At 48.8% G+C, this 16,184-nt stretch overlaps 1 protein-coding gene across 3 annotated transcripts in view; it reads right to left on the bottom strand.

Annotated features, from left to right (window-relative positions):
• ELOVL3 (ELOVL fatty acid elongase 3) overlaps positions 1-16,184 on the bottom strand; it is a 37,559-nt gene that overhangs the window by 15,089 nt on the left and 6,286 nt on the right. For all 3 annotated transcript variants that reach the window (XM_032778219.2, XM_075072868.1, XM_032778220.2), the window contains exons 2-3: positions 2,965-3,087; positions 2,066-2,205 (exon numbers count right to left, since the gene is read on the bottom strand). In XM_032778219.2, the coding sequence (XP_032634110.1) occupies positions 2,066-2,172 (107 nt within the window). In that variant the 5' untranslated portion in view covers positions 2,173-2,205; positions 2,965-3,087. The remainder of the gene's footprint in view (positions 1-2,065; positions 2,206-2,964; positions 3,088-16,184) is intronic.

Raw genomic sequence — 16,184 nt, 5'->3', positions numbered from 1 at the left:
GAAGCTGCTCATATTAAACACGATAGTAGCTGTCACCAAGCAGTATTTTAAGCGGTCTGGTGAAACTGAAGCCCCCTGTAGCCATACATTACTATAATGCCGAAGTGTTTGGGAAGATCCAAGTGAGCTCAGGGACAAATTGTACTAGGCTCACTACATACGGAGGAGATAGCCCTTGTGCCTGTGAGACAAGTACTATTAAATCCATTTAAGATATGGGAAACTGAGTCAGATTAAGCAATGTATTTGGTCATGCCACGTCTGAGGCAGAGCTGGCCTCTTAATTCCTAATCCAGTGTTCTGACCATAAGACCATCTTTCCTGGATTTGGTAGCATTGCCTGGTACTGAGCAGAACCATCAGCCAATCCCAACACACAGTCAGCCACCAGGAAAGGGGTCTCCTTCATAGGAATATTTCAGCACTTTCATTTTATAAGTCCGAATTTAGACTCCATTCCAGCTCTCAGTGCTGATAGTGTAGAGGTGTGAAGCTGATCTTGGGCGCCAGGGAATGTATGTGGCACAGCACACATGGCCCAACTAGCAGCTTAGCAGTTAAAACAATGCCATATGATAGACAGCCATCACGAGAAGGGAGCTACATTGATTTCTCTCCTACAAGCCACTTTTGAGAAGTGACTTCTCAAAGGCAGGTTGTTAGACAGCTCAGGAAGGAGAGGGTGTGTTAATTTTACAGGGCAAAGATGCTCTCTCTACTCTAAATGAGCCACTGCCAATGCCTTCAACTTTGGCCTGACTAGGTGGCATTGGTGCCTTGGTAGGACATAGCAGGCCTAGTTGCCGTTTGAGCTGTAATTGATAAGTGGATGAAAGCTTACAGAATCACAGTAACATAAAAAAAGGTGATCGAGAAGGTATAGAAAAGAGATTGAATATGTATTAACAAAAGAGGGCTACTGCTCCAACCCAAGGACTCTGCTGAGGTTACAACTTGCAAACGAGACATTTGAAACCAGAAGTTAGACAGACTTGGTGTATGGGAAATCAGGCTGAACAGGGACTTTAGAGAATGAGAAAGATCACGGGCTTCTGAGGTGTTTGCTTCAGAAATAACCCAAGGCCTCTGCTTCGCTCCAGAATCCTCCAGGTTCACAGGTGAAGGATGGAGCAGTCCAGGTGTCAATATGCCAATGAGGACACTGGACCATCACTGCCAAACCAGTGAGGACCCCAGTTTGATTCATGGGATCCCCTACTATTTCTCACCCCGGGCAGAGATCAGCTGTACTGCATGGCATCAGCACAATGGCATGAAGCCACATAACTTGCCCAAGAGAAACCAAAGAAAGAGGCACCTGCCAAAACCTGCCAGGTGGGGGAAGCAAGCAAGCAAGCAAGCAAGCCAGGGCTTAGAGGTGTTACACAGGTTGGCCACAACAGATGCACGAGCTGTCTGTGACTGTCTTGTGAATGTCAACAGAAAGCCATTCTTCTCCATCAACAGAATTAACCTTTCCTCCATTCCCTACAAGGAGGGTTCTAAGGCAGTGGTTTTCAGACTTCTTCTGGCAACCCAGTTGAAGAAAACTGTGAAGCCCGTAACTCAACGGAGCTGGGGTAGAGGGGTTTAGTGTGCGGGAGGTGAGAGCAGCAGTCGGGGACGAGGGGTTCAAGGTGTGCGTGAGGGCTCTGGGCTGGTGCAGGGGGTCAGAGCTCTAGGCTCGGGGTGCAGGTTTGGGATAGAGAATCCACCAGGAGACCCTTGGTAAACTGGTCCAATGGTGGATTACCCTCACTATTAAAAATCTGAGCCTGTGAAGGTCACGTCCAGCTGCCAGCCTTGCTTACATGAGGCGGGCCCTGCAGAACGGCATTGGCAGTTACCCCCTCAGCTTCACAGGGAATCTCCAGGCTGGCTCTAGGGTTTGCTTCGCATCCCTTTGGCTCAGCAGCAGCAGCGCCAAGCTGGTTGTACGGGGCGCTCCGGCCACTCGCTCGCTTTAGCGCTGTTTGTCCCAGTGCAGCCGAAGGGTCCCCGGGGCTGCACCGCAAGCTCCAGTCCGGCCATCCCCACCCCAGCCCGCCGCCCCGGAAGCGCTCACCAGTTCTCCCGCATCCACTGGATCGCCTGCAGCTCGTCGAAGTGCCGCTCGAAATCGTACTCCTGCGGGCGGGGCAGCGCGGACAGGTTGGCACCCAGCAGCTCCATGCTGGAGGGGCGCGGGCAGCTCGGGGCCGGGCCCTGCAGGAGCAGGCGGGAGAGTCAGTGCTGGGCCGGCGCTGGAGGAGGAGCCGCCGGCAGCAGCACAGCCCTGGGACCTCCAGCCGCAGCCAGGCTGCAGGTGGCGTGTTCCCGCCGGCAGCCCAACCAATTGATTCAGCTCAGACCCCACCCCCGCCCCGCCTGTCGCCAACAACCAATCCCGGAGACGGACTGCGCGAGTGGCCCCGCCCACCCACTTCATGACTGACAGGCGGCTGCACCAGGACAGCCCGCTCCCATTCGCCCCGGGGAAAGGCTGCAGCCTGGTCCTGCTGCCGCCGCGCCGCGCCGCGCCGCGCCTCCTCTGAGACACTCAGCCTTGCTTCCCGTAGAGCCGGACCCCATACAGGGCACTGGCAGCAAGAAGCTCGCAGCCTACTTATCTATGGCCTCCCCCAGGCTGCTGGCCTGCAACCAACCTGCTGCTGGCAGTTACTGTGTAAATCAAAGGGGCCAGAGTCCTTGGCCCTGTAAAGATTATTTCCCTTCAGTTACACTAGTACAGGTCCGTTATCCTCAGAAGCCCCAGCACCTGGAAGGTAGCCAACAGCTCCCCAACCCAGTACCTGATAACCTCTCTGACGCAGGCTGCCCTTTCTCCAGCCACCCCCACTGTCTTATTAACATGCACTCCCTTTCAGAGGGCCTGTTAATTCCAGAATTTGCATTGGTTGATCCAACAATGTAGCATCCAAACAATATACATAGCACATTGATGAGGATTAGGAAGAAACTTACCCTATAGGCACTTAGAGACCAGTTGTCTGCTATGGGCTGTTTTGCGCTATACCCTGAAGCATTTGGTCCTTGCCACCCTCAGAGACCAGATGGACCTCTGGACTAATCAGTACAGCAGAGTTCCTATATTTGAAAACAATGACCATAAGCATGATTCTTGGAACATGATGTGCACAGTACATCACTGGTCATCTTACCTTTTCTGCATCCTAAACCCCATATGTTGTACATTTGCTATTTTGAGTAAGCTCTCAAGCATAAGGACCATGTCTTCACACTTGTTCAGAAGAGTGGCCTCCCCTTAGTGCAACACAAATAAGGCTCACAGCATGGAACCATTTTCCACTAAAAAGACACATCAGCAAACGCAAGAAGCAGAAGGGGGTAGAAACAATTATACAAAAGGTCAGTGAGTTGCAGAGACAGACTGGGACTAAGCTGCTCAGTATTCTAGCATCTAGACCAGTGGTTTCAAACTGTGGGTCGCAACCCAGTACTGGGTTGCAGAATGTAAGGCACTGAGTCGCAGCGGCTCTGGTCAGCACTGCTGACCAGGAGTTTAAAAGTCCCGTTGGCGGTGCTGCCCCGGCTAAGGCAGGCTAGTCCCCACCAGTTCCGACACTGTGCTGTGCCCCAGAAGTGGCCACCAGCAGGTCTAGTCCTAGGCCAGAGGGCCAGGAGGAGGGGGCTCTGCACATTGACCCTGCCATGAGCACTGGCTCCGCACTCCCTTTGGCTGGTTTCTGGCCAATGGGAGCTGGTGGGGGGGAGTGCCTGTGGGCGAGAGCTGTGCAGAGCCTTTTGCGCACTTTCACCTAGGAGCTGGACTTGCTGCTGGCCGCTTCCAGGGCACAGTGCAAGGACAAGCAAGAAGTCTGCCTCTGCATCCTGGCTGTGCCGCTGACCAGGAGCTGCCGGAATTAAGCCTGCACTTCTGCACCAGCCCAGAGCCCCTTCCTGCACCCCAAACCCCTCATCTCCAGCCCCACCCCAGAGCCTGCACCCCCAGCCCAGAGTCCTGACCCCCTCCCACACCTCAATCCCCTGCCCCAGCCCAGAGTTCCCTCTCACCCTGAACCCCTCATCCCCATCCCACCCTGGAGCCTTCACCCCTGCCCCACAACCCTCTGCCCCAGTCCTGAGCCCCTACCACAAATTTCTCATTCTCAGCTGTTGGGTCAGGGACATCAACAATTTTCTTCAATTGGGTCACCAGAAAAAAAGTTTGAAAACCACTGATCTAGACTACTTTTGTGGTATATGCTTTAAAAGTGCATACAAACATACTACTGGTTGATATGCAGGGGTTCTTAGACTACATCTCGCTGGGTTTCCAGCTGGCTCAGGAAGACTCTAAGTTAGCTTTTAAAGAGCTGTATTTCTCAAATTGTAGCCTGAAACCTTGGAACCTTCTTTTTTAGAGCCTTCCTAGTCTGTGTCCCTGCATGCACTGCACTCCTGTCATCTACCAGGCATGCTTGACAAGGTTGTACTGCGATTGTGAATACAATAGGCAGAGACCAAGATCAGAATATTCTGCACGAAGCCAGCCAGTTAGACTTGTGTAACCTGTGCTACAAGCATCATTGGCCAACAGCATAACTGAAATTATTCCTTTTCTCTTATAAGAACCTTTCCTTCCTCAAAACTTTTACTAGTAACATACCACATAGTTCTCATTCCTTAGAGGTCACTGCCCTCAGTGACTCCTGTGACTGGCTACCACTAAGTAAGCCTCTATTTATACCTTATCACACTCAAAAACTAGAAGATTCCTGAAGGGAAACACCAGTTGTATTCTGCACCATCACCCCTCTTTATACAACATTAATTGCTTTTTCATATCCTCTACGTTGGTTTCCACCTCTGCCGTCCCTCCCCGTATTACCTTCCTTTAGATGTTTTTGTTTTCACTTAGAACACAGATTCTCAACTTGCTTTCTTAATGATTAGGTGAGAGGGTGGGCAGAATATTTTTATTGCTGCAACATGGGGTCTCAGTGTGCAGGAGGCAGAGAACCACTGACTGAACTATTCTCTTCAGGGCAAGGAATCCATCTTTATCTGTATCCTGGAGCAGTATGCACGTCTATAGTGCTATGCAATTATTTTATACTAGTGAAATATTAAGAGTTGAGTGAAGTTGGATAATCTTGGCATTGTTCTAGATGCTTAGTAAGGTTATGTTGTGATCACTGCTGATACATCAGCCAGTGGAGTTAGCTTGGTAGAAAAGCCCCAATAAGGAGTGGCAGTAGGATGAATTAAAAGGAGAGGGAGAGAGAATATGGAAGATATGGCAGCATTGTACAAATAGCCTCACCTTGGACACTGTCCAATTTGGTTACCTCATCACATGAGGCTATATCAGAGAGTACAGGTTCAGAGAAGAGCCCCAAAAATGGTTACTTGGGGAGGGCTTTTAAAAGCTGCCAACTGCTCAACTTACTTAGCCATGCAGTCTGTTGGAATTCAATGGCCCTATTGAGTGACAGAGGGCAGGATTTGTCTGTAGATTAATTTACTTTAGCAAGAGTAAAAGCAGATGACAAGTGTATGAAATCACAAACAGTACATAACATTCTCTGTGCTGCTGTTTATCATGTCCCATTGTACAAGGCCATGATGAAACCAAAAGACAACAATTTTAAAGGTAATAGAGCAAATTCTTTAATCCAGCCTGTAATTAACTTGGGCAACACACTGCTGCATGATATTGAGGCATGTAGCTTCGCCTGGCTAAAAATGGTTTAGGTCTTGTTTCAGTATAACCCAGTGAATCTCTCTCTAGTAACCCAAATTAATTTCCACAGATCACTGATATTTCCCCCTGCATCATAGGGAGTTTGACCAGGACATTCATCATTCAGGAGCAGAGGGTATGGAGGGGTGGATGTGAGGAGAGAGCATTCTCCAAATGTCAGGACAGTGCCAGGCTAAAGCCTCTGTCACAGCTCAGGGCATCTGCACCTGGCATCCCCTACTGTGGTCCAGCAAAGGCACCCACACTCTGGCTTCTGGTTCCCATGGCGGTCTCCTTTCTTGGGTGGAGATGTCTCTCTCTCCCCTTCTGACCATGGTCCTTCCAGGTTGAGCAGCTCACTGCCTTCATTATGTTACTCCTAGCAGAGACAGGCTGCCTACCGAGGTCTTCCTGCTCTCTCGCTCCTCAGACACGTACACAGTGTAACTGCCAATAGTTATAGTAACCACACAGCACTTCCTATGCAAGCCTATTTTATTCTTAAGTATGGGCAGTGCGTGAGCTGTCCATTGCGGGAGGTTAGCCCTTGGACCTGCCTCTTCTACCCTAGGCCCCACCATCCCTCTGCCCATTCCACTCCCCTCTCCTGTGGGAGATCTGAGCCCCTCCCCCTCCACAGCCACAGCCCCCAACCCCCAGCCCCAGGCTGCCCCACCCAAGCAGCCCCAGCCCTAGAGCAGCTGGCGCTGCCCACAGCCCCAGTGCCTCCAGCCCCCCAGCCCTCTCCCCACTCCGAGCACTGGGCACCATGGCCCCAGCACCCCCAATCCCCCCGAGCAGCCCCAAGTCCCAGCCGCATGCCGGGTGCCCTAGCCCCAGCTCCAGCCTGCTTCTCAGAAGAGGAGGAGCCTGCTTGGGCTGGGGCCAAGGGGGAAAGCAACAAGTAGGAGGGGGCCACCTCAGGGTGGAGTGTGGGCAGGGGCACATGGGGCTGTTTGGAGAGGCTTAGCCTCCTCCAGCCTACGATACCTGCCGCCCACGTTCTTAAGGTAAAAACACAAGAGAAAACATTACAAGCAATAGAAGAACCTGTATGCATGCTAATAAGCTTACCAGAGATCACGCCAACCCTAATACAGGCTCTGGCAGGAGCAGTCCTTCAACACCCACCCCCCAGAGGTTTCCTTATAGTTTCAAATTAAAGCACTAATCTTGTGGGGCCACAGCAGGCCAAGTCGTTCCAGGGGCCTGTCCATTTGCTGGCTCAGGAAGAAGGCCCTAAGCCTGTTTAAAACAAGGCTATTTAATCACAAGTCCTTTGTCTGCTGGTCCCTGGAGAATTCAGTTTGATCTAGTATATGCAAACCTCTCCAGGGGTTTCAGAGTAGCAGCCGTGTTAGTCTGTATCTCCAAAAAGAACAGAAGTACTTGTGGCACCTTAGGGCATGGCTACACTTACATTTTTGCAGCGCTGGTAGTTACAGCTGTGGTTGTACAGCTGTGTAGGGCCAGCGCTGCAGTGTGGCCACATTTGCAGCGCTGTTGGGAGTGGTGCATTGTGGGCAGCTATCCCAGCGTTCAAGTGGCTGCAACGTGCTTTTCAAAAGAGGGGGGTGGGGGTGGAGTATGACAGGGAGCATGGGGGAGATAGAGTGAGTGAATTTTTGGAGCAGGACACTGTGACAGCTCCCTGCCTTGCAAGTCAAAGAGGGGGGTGGGGTGGAGTATGACAGGGGAGCGTCGGGGAGACAGAGAGAGTGGATTTTGGAGCAGACACGTGTGACAGCTCCTGCCTTGCAAATTCTGGCCATTTCCGCCACCCCTCTTCAATCACTCTTAATGTAAAAGGCTTCAGACCAGATAAGCAGCTTCTCCCGCTCCCTCCCCCCCCGTGCGTTTGTCTCCTCAAGACAAACAGCTGTGAACTTCCAAGCCTCGGCTCGCTCTCTGCAGCAAAGAGGCAGCTGTGTTTGTTTTTAGATGAGTACTCCGGGAGTACTTGCTGGTTGTTTATACAGGAATTCTGGGATACCTCCTAATACCCTGGGGCCAATAACAGCGTGGTGAGTGTCCACACTGATGAGCAGTGCTGCATCAGCAGCGCGGATTCGCTACAAGCCCGTAGCGCCAGGTTGACGCCATGCGCTGCAGGCAGTAAGTGTGGACAACCGAGTAAGTTGCAGCGGCTGTACCCTCCAGCCTGCAACTTGCAGTGTAGCCAAGGCTTGGACTAACAAATTTATTTTGAGCATAAGCTTTCATGGGCTCAATCACTTCATCGGATGCATAGAAATGGAACACACAGACGAAATATTTATCATACAGAGAATTGATAAGTGGGAAGTGTCATACCAACGGTAGAGGCCATCAATTGAGTGAGCTTCATCAGCAGGGAAGAGAAAAACCTTTGAAGTGATAATCTGACAATGGACTCATAGATGATAGCTCATGGCTACTCCCACCTTTTCAAGTTCTCCGTATGTATAAATATCTTCTGTGTGTTCCATTCTATGCATCCGATGAAGTGGGTTTTAGCCCACGAAAGCTTATGCTCAAATAAATGTGTTAGTCTCTAAGGTGCCACAAGTACCCCTGTTCTTTCTCTAGGGGCTGGCTTTAAAGAGCTGTTAATTCGACAATTAACAGCTCTTTGTAATGTAATGGGAGGAATTATATTTGCATATCCAAAATTACATATAATCTCACAATAACACAAACAATTGCATTTTTGATACCTTGGACTCCAAAGGCATTGAACTCAATTCAATAGTGTTTATCTTATTTCCATAAGGTTTGTCCAGGATATTGTCATAACAGCCTCTTTGAAGGGAATGTATTATGACAGTTGCCTATAAGTATATGAAGAAGTGAGCTATAGCTCACGAAAGCTTATGCTGAAATAAATTTGTTAGTCTCTAAGGTGCCACAAGTACTCCTGTTCTTTTTATAAGTACATGAGCATCAGATCTGCAATTCTGTGCACCTGCTGGTAGCAGCCTGGAAAAAAAGCAGACCTGGAGCACAGACTGATGCTCCTGAGACCAGACCTGGAACCTATAGCTCCAAGCTTTTTTTGCATGGATCAGTTCCAGGGCTCAGCCTAGCAGAGGGGTGATCCTGTATTCAGGAGCTGATTGGTGTGTTTTGATTCCCTTGAGAGCCATTGCTTTTGAAATAGAGGCCACTGCTATGAAACAAAGAGGAAAGGGAAAAGGGAGAGTGAGGGGAACTCCAGGGCACAGGTAGAGGGAGGAAGGAATGTGATGAGGTCACTATCCCAGATCAACCCTTGGTACATGTAGGGACAGAAGAGGTTAGCAGGTTATCAAGTTGTTCCCAAACAAGACAGTGACCTGTCTGGGGGCCTGTCTGGGGGAGGGTTGTGGGGTCTCTTGAGGGCCCTTCAGTAATATAGACACTGGGGTTGTGCTTGTCCTTATTTTAGCAATAAGAACAGTGTCTCCTCATCGTGGGTGTGATTTGTTTACATGCAGGAGCATGTCACTGATACAACATTATTATTGATGATGTGTCAGGAGCAGTGAGTGGGGTAGAGTGCACAGGATTTAGGAGATAACTGGTTTGGGTAGGCCATCCAGTCTAAGAGCAGCCTGAAAATTACCTCTGTTTTGGAGTGCGTTTGTTACAATATTCAGATAAAAAAATAGTCGAAAGCACTCCACCAGAATGTGTATAAAACCTTCCAGTAGCTGAGCCAGTGGCTCTCAGGCCACTGCCTTTTCCTCAGCATCGTCCCTCGCAAAGAAATTCCAAGGACCAGGGCCGGCTTTAGGAAGTGTGGGGCCCAATTTGAACAGTTTCGATGGGGCCCCAGCAGGGAAGACAAAAAAAAAAACACGTAAAAAAAACACGTGGGGCTTGTACTCACCGGGTGGTGCTCCGAGTCTTCAGTGGCACTTTGGCGGCAGGTCCTTCACTTGCTCCAGATCTTCGGTGGCACTGAAGGACCCGCCGCTGAAGTGCCGCCGAAGACCCAGAACAAGTGAAGGACCCACCGCCGAAGTGCTGCCGAAGACCCGGAGCGCTGCCAGGTGAGTAAAAATTAAAAAGGCGCCTCTAGCCAGGGAAGGGATTCTCACTGGGCGCGGGGCCTCTTAGGCGCGAGGCCCGATTCGGGGGAATTGGTGGAATTGGCCTAAAACCAGCCCTGCCAAGGGCTGGAAGACGTAGATGCAACATAACAAAACAGCATTTCTCTTTTGTCCAACCAGGCTGTACAAATACTAGATGAGACAGCCCCTCTGTCTCCCTCACACCCATTATTAGGCCAAAGCATGAGGGTGAGGATGCTGGCAGCTCCACTGCTTTTCCCCTCACACCCAGTCAGGGAATCAGATTTATTCTGAGCCACTCTGCTTCTTCTGGAGCTACAGGCTGGGAGCACTGTGAAATACAATGTTTTCAACATCCCCTAACCAATAGGTTCTCAACCTTGCGGTGGTGAACACATGAAAGGAGGATAGGAGGCGGGGGGGCGGGTCAGATACCCTGCCCTCCCTGTATTGCTAAATAGGAGGATCCTGGTTTGGCACAGTTTGACTGCCCATACCCTTGACACCTCAGACAGCTAATGCCACCAAAGATCAGCCACAATAATTTGACCCTGTGGCACCACCAAAAGCCTGCCATAAATCCTGTGCCCTTGTGTAGTGGAGACATCGTGTGTATGTACAGGAGAGTAGGCAAGACTATCAGTGTTTTCCAGATGGGGTGTTAACTTCCCATGTCTGAAACTTCATCCAATGCCCTCTGCAGTTAGCATATCCGTGGAAGTGCACTGAAGCATCGAGTTAGGTTGTCATAAAATTAAACACCCCCTTTATTTCACATCTAGGTCCCCAGTTGAAATCTAGCCTAATGAAACAGAATTACCATTGTTACCATCCAAGAGGGACAGGGCAGTGCCATGCCATGTGAAGTGTTCCTGGTGGGCCTCAGCCAAGTGTCTAGAGCACAAGTGTCCCCTCACAAACACTATCACAACTGGCAATAGCTGTCCCCTACCTCAACTTCAACTGACAAGCCAAGGGCAAAGTGCGACCTGGAGCCTAGACTTTCCTCTTAGCCCTCGAGGGGGTCTCTCCAGATCAGGGTGGGGGTACTTTGCACGGCTTCTGCCTGTACAGTTCCTGCTGTAAGGCTGCATTGAGGATGTCCATCTCCAATTCCAGAACTCCTGAGCTGGCATTTCCCCCTAGCACTCAAAGGTTTATAACAACTTTATTTCAACAAGCTGGCGCTTAACTCCCTAAAGAGTGGAAGATTTACAGCACTCCCTGGAAATCACAACCATGATGGCAGAGGAATTTTCAGGTTACCACTGAAGGACTCTCTTTGAGGCTGTAACTGAAACCAAGGTTTCAGGCAAATGGATGTTATCAGTGTACTGATGGGAGGCCAGGGTGGGGACACAGAGACAACATTGCAAATCAATCTCAGATTTTTCCAAAGACAGAGACCACTCATTTACCCCAGGCTGGGAGGAAGGGAGGAGGGCTAGGAGTGAGAGGAACAGCTGGTTGACTTATTGATTTTGAACGGCCTGAAGGATTATCTCCCCAAGATCTCTGCATAGTGGTTCCCCAAAAAGGTAAGTCCTGAAGCTATCTCAGCATTGCACACTGTATCTGATATCTGTGGATCTCTGCAGTTTCACAATATGACTATTTAAAGCTGCCAGAACATGCCTCTTCCCCATGTGCTAGAATCAGCATCTCTGCATATATCCCACTGTGGAAACTTTCTGCCTCATTTTAAAAACTTTAGAAGGTTTGAGTCTTTATTGGCCATCAGCGGAAGCTGGGTCAAGCCAGAATGGAACTCCCCTCATGACAAAGTCTGCCTGTGTTAGCTGCGAAACCAGCAATATCACTGGGCCGTGCAGCAAGGTTTGGTGGAGATCAATTTTTCCATTTGTGCAGGGTTAATTTTGTAGCGACCAAAGCTGCACATTGGAACCATGCCACATTGTTACCAGGTATCTAGAGTGACCAGATAGCAAGTGTGAAAAATTGGGACAGGGAGTGTGGGATAATAGGAGCCCATATTTTAAAAAGCTCCAAATATCAGGACCGTCCCTATAAAATCGGGACATCTGGTCACCCTACAGGTATCAGGAATACATCCAAGAACAAAACTTAAGGGGGAGGGCTCCAAGTTAGCATCCAATAACTAATTGGTCCTTTGACCCACCTCATGCCAGAAATGCTTGATATAGAGGCACCCCCAAAACTTATATGTTAATATAGCACCAAAGGAGTTCCATTTCCAACACAGATCAGCATTTATGAGGCCCATTACCATTAACCGATGCCAGGATCAGGATATTGGAAAGAGTGTCTTTTGGTGGATAAACTGTAGTCTCAGATCAATAGTTGCCTTTTAAACATCAGATACAAATGTATTATATTAAGTTGAAGATAGTTGTGTATCCAAATCTCTATTCTAAGCAACTCTCAGATTCTCAATTTTTGGCAGAGTTTTTTGAACCAGAAAAAAAAAAAATCACAAAAGGACACCAATGGCTGAGTAAAGCCAGGAAATTTCCCTTAAAATAACAAAGTTCTGGAGTTCCCAATGCATCTGCTCCAAATACAGTCAGAAGTGAATACTTTAATTGGAGATATTTCCATGCCCAGAGCAGGGCAACCCAAATTGTTGCTGAAGACTACAAATGGTTTAAAAATCCCAGCTGCAACCTGGAAAACCTGGACGCCTCATCATTTCTGGAATTTGCACTCTCACAGAAGGACTGTCCGATATGTGGACTCTCTACTCAGACCCTATGCTTCTAGCAGTCCCAGCTATCTCCGTGACACCACTGATTTCCTGAGAAAACTACAATGCATTGGTGAGCTTCCAGAAAACACCATCCTAGCCACCATGGATGTGGAGGCTCTCTACACAAACATTCCACACACAGATGGAATACAAGCTGTCAGGAACAGTATCCCTGATGATGCCACAGCACAACTGGTTCCTGAGCTCTGTGACTTTATCCTCACACACAATTATTTCAAATTTGGTGACAATATATACCTCCAGATCAGTGGCACTGCTATGGGCACCCACATGGCCCCACAATATGTGAACATTTTTATGGCTGACCTGGAAAAATGCTTCCTCAGCTCTCGTCCACTCATGCCCCTTCTCTACCTATGCTACATTGATTACATCTTCATAATCTGGACGCATGGGAAGGAGACTCTGGAAGATTTCACGATTTCAACAGCTTCTACCCCACCATCAACCTCAACCTGGACCAATCTACACGGGAGGTCCATTTTTCTAGATACTGCGGTACAAATAAGTGATGGTCACGTTAACACCACACTATACTGAAAACCCACTGACCGCTATGCTTATCCTCATGCCTCCAGCTTCCATCCTGGACACACCACATGATCCATTGTCTACAGCCAAGCGCTGCGGTATAACCGTATTTGCTCCAACCCCTCAGACAGAGACCAACACCTGCAAGATATTCACCAAGCATTCTCAAAACTACGATACTTGCACAAGGAAATAAGGAAACAAATCAACAGAGCCAGATGTGTACCCAGAAGCCTCCTGTTGCAAGACAAGCCCAAGAAAGAAACCAACAGAACTCACACTGGCCATCACTCTTCAGTCCTCAGCTAAAACCTCTCCATACATCATCAGTGATCTATCAACCCATCCTGGACAATGATCCCTCACTTTCACAGGCCGCGGGAAGCATGGGGGTTCAGGTCCTTTGCCCACAGACAACGCTGCCAACCTAAGTATATTCTTCACGCAGCAAACCACACACATGCCACCATAGTAACTCTAACTCAGAAACACAATCCATTAACAAACCTTGACTACAACTCTTCCCAATATTTATACCAGCAGACATCACAGGACCATAACACAGAAAAAATCCAAACCCAAACACCATCCCCCACCGGTTCATTTTACCTGCACCGTCCACCAATGTACTGTATGCCAACCATGGTCAGCAATGCTCTTCTGCTATGTACATCGGCCAAACTGGGACAATCCCTGTGCAAGACAGAATAAAATGGACACAGTCCCAGATATTAGGAATGGCAATATACAAAAACCTGTAGGAAACACTTTCAACCCTCCTCTGGACACACAATTTAGCAGATTAAAAAGGTAACCATCCTGCTACCAAAAAAAAAAAACCTTCAGATCAGACTCCAAAGAGAAACTGCTGAGCGCTTCAGTCCATTTGCAAATTTGACACCATCAGCTCAGGAACTATAAACAAAGACTCGTGAATGGCTACCCACTACAAAAGCAGTTTTCCTCCTGGTGTTCACACCTCAAACTGCTAGAAGAAGGCCTCATCTCCTGATTGGAACTAACCTCGTTATATCTATAGACTGATTCTTGGCCTGTGTAACCCTTACTGCCGCCCTCTATTGGGCAGCAACAAGGCCGGGTTCAGTATCCCAGGGGTTCAGTTTCAATAACACAATGCATAACGGCCTCGAGCCACTAGTGACCTGGGACAATTAACATACCACCCTCCCGGGCAAACTCTAGGAGGCAATACTTTCCGCCAATCGCAAGCATGGAAGTCTGAGTGTAGCAAATCTTTAATAAAGGGGAAACAATGCGGCATTCAAAGGTTGGAGACACAAAACAGGATTATACACAAACCATAAGCAAAAAACAGCCGACTCCCAAGTATGTTTGGCAATGTCCTTCGCCTTTACGTCTTAAGTCGCATCACCTCAAAGTCCAACACCGAAAGTCTCATGGTCATGCCACCCCAGAGTTCAAAAGTTTACTGCAGTGTTTACCCCCTAGCCTGGGTGGAGAATTGAGGTGATCACACAAGGGTGTTAAGGGCACCTTACGTGGGCCAGGGCCAAACTGCTACACGCCTTCCATAGAGTTCTGCTGCCCAGCCTTCACCACAACCAGCTCAACTACACCAGTTGATGCCGCTCCCTCCAGCCCGACGCGTGAGCCACTCCAGCGTCCTGGCAAACCGCTCCACTTACCGCCACTGTTCAATGGCTCTCAACATGCCGCAAACTGCTTCCGCTCTGGCAGCCGTTAGCGATAGATCTTCAGGCTCCCCACTAGTTAACACAGCACTCAGTGATCTCAGCTCAGTAAGCCTAGCTCTTTTAGTGATTTCAGCTCTTAGTGATTTCAGCTTGTAGTAGGGGAGCCCTGGTGCTGGTGCACCATTGGCCCAATGTGAATTCAGCTCAGCAGCCTCTAGATGGACTCCTAATGGAATGAAAATTAGGTCTACTCTTTAACAGTGGAGAGAGAAGGATGTGCAATTGGTGTTCCAAGCCCTCAAAAGGGGCCCATACCATCAGGTACACACACCAGTCCCCAACCTCTCTCATTTCAATGGGTTTTGCACCCACGTCCCTTGTTCGGCGAGTGCTACTTAATTGATATTGAGACCTCTCTGTCATAAAGCAGTCTCATAGTTCCTCATTCACATAATCAGGGTGACAACACTTTATTCCTCCTGACCCAATAACAAAGAAATTGGGGATCCCAGAGCTGTCAAAATAACCATCCCAGGCTGCCGTGGGTTATGCTAGGTGGGGTGGGTGTGCCAATGCAAATACTTAAAATTCCTTTCCACACTCCCCATAATTCACCACCAGATGTCAGGGTAAAGCTCATCCTGACTCTGCTTACACCTGCATATTTATACCTGCCTCTGGAAATTTCCACCACATGCGTCTGATGAAGTGGGTGTTCACCCATGAAAGCTTATGCTCCAATATGTCTGTCTACAAGGTGCCACAGGACTTTGTGTCACTTTTAACCCAGTCAGAGTTCCCCTCCCTATCCAGCCCTTCCGCATCAAGGTTTTGACCCTGATTTTAAGGATAGGATTGCTCCACAGGACTGCATCTACATGGAGGAACAGATGGAAGCTGAACTTTCTAGCCAAGTTTGACCAAGCTTGCCTCACAGCCGGTACAGAACAGATTTTAATGGCCAAGTATTGTATGCACTAGGGCTTGCACTGTTGCTAGCACAAGTGCAACTGAATTACTGCTGGAAAATGGCTACACAATTTTCTGATGCATATACACCTCTTGTAAGCCGGACTGCATCGCTATAGTTGTGTTTAAATGGTTCTTTCCAGCAGGGTCCTGCCATTCTTGTCTGACCAGTCTGTGCTGTGGGAAAAACAATCCCTGAAGACTGGGCTAGACACAATCCTACAGGGACGTGAAAAGTCATCCATGTCACAGTTTCACAGCATAGTCTTCCAGCAAGAAGTTGCCAGTCCACACCCATCAGGAAACCTGGGTTGGAACCCAGCTAGCAACAATTAAGTTATGCTTCTGCTTGAATGAGACCCTGCCTAGACTACAGATTCTACTGTACTTTAGCAAATGTGATAGAGCCTGTGTTATAGTATGGTTTGATCTCATGTGCTGAACAGGAACCAACAGTTATAAGCCTGTTAAGGAATCATGCTCCAGGACATATCTCAGTTCCTTAACATGGTTTGATC

This window comes from Chelonoidis abingdonii, chromosome 16 (assembly GCF_003597395.2).
Source record: "Chelonoidis abingdonii isolate Lonesome George chromosome 16, CheloAbing_2.0, whole genome shotgun sequence".
Classification (NCBI taxonomy): domain Eukaryota; kingdom Metazoa; phylum Chordata; order Testudines; family Testudinidae; genus Chelonoidis; species Chelonoidis abingdonii.
This window is presented reverse-complemented; position numbering and strand designations above follow the sequence as displayed.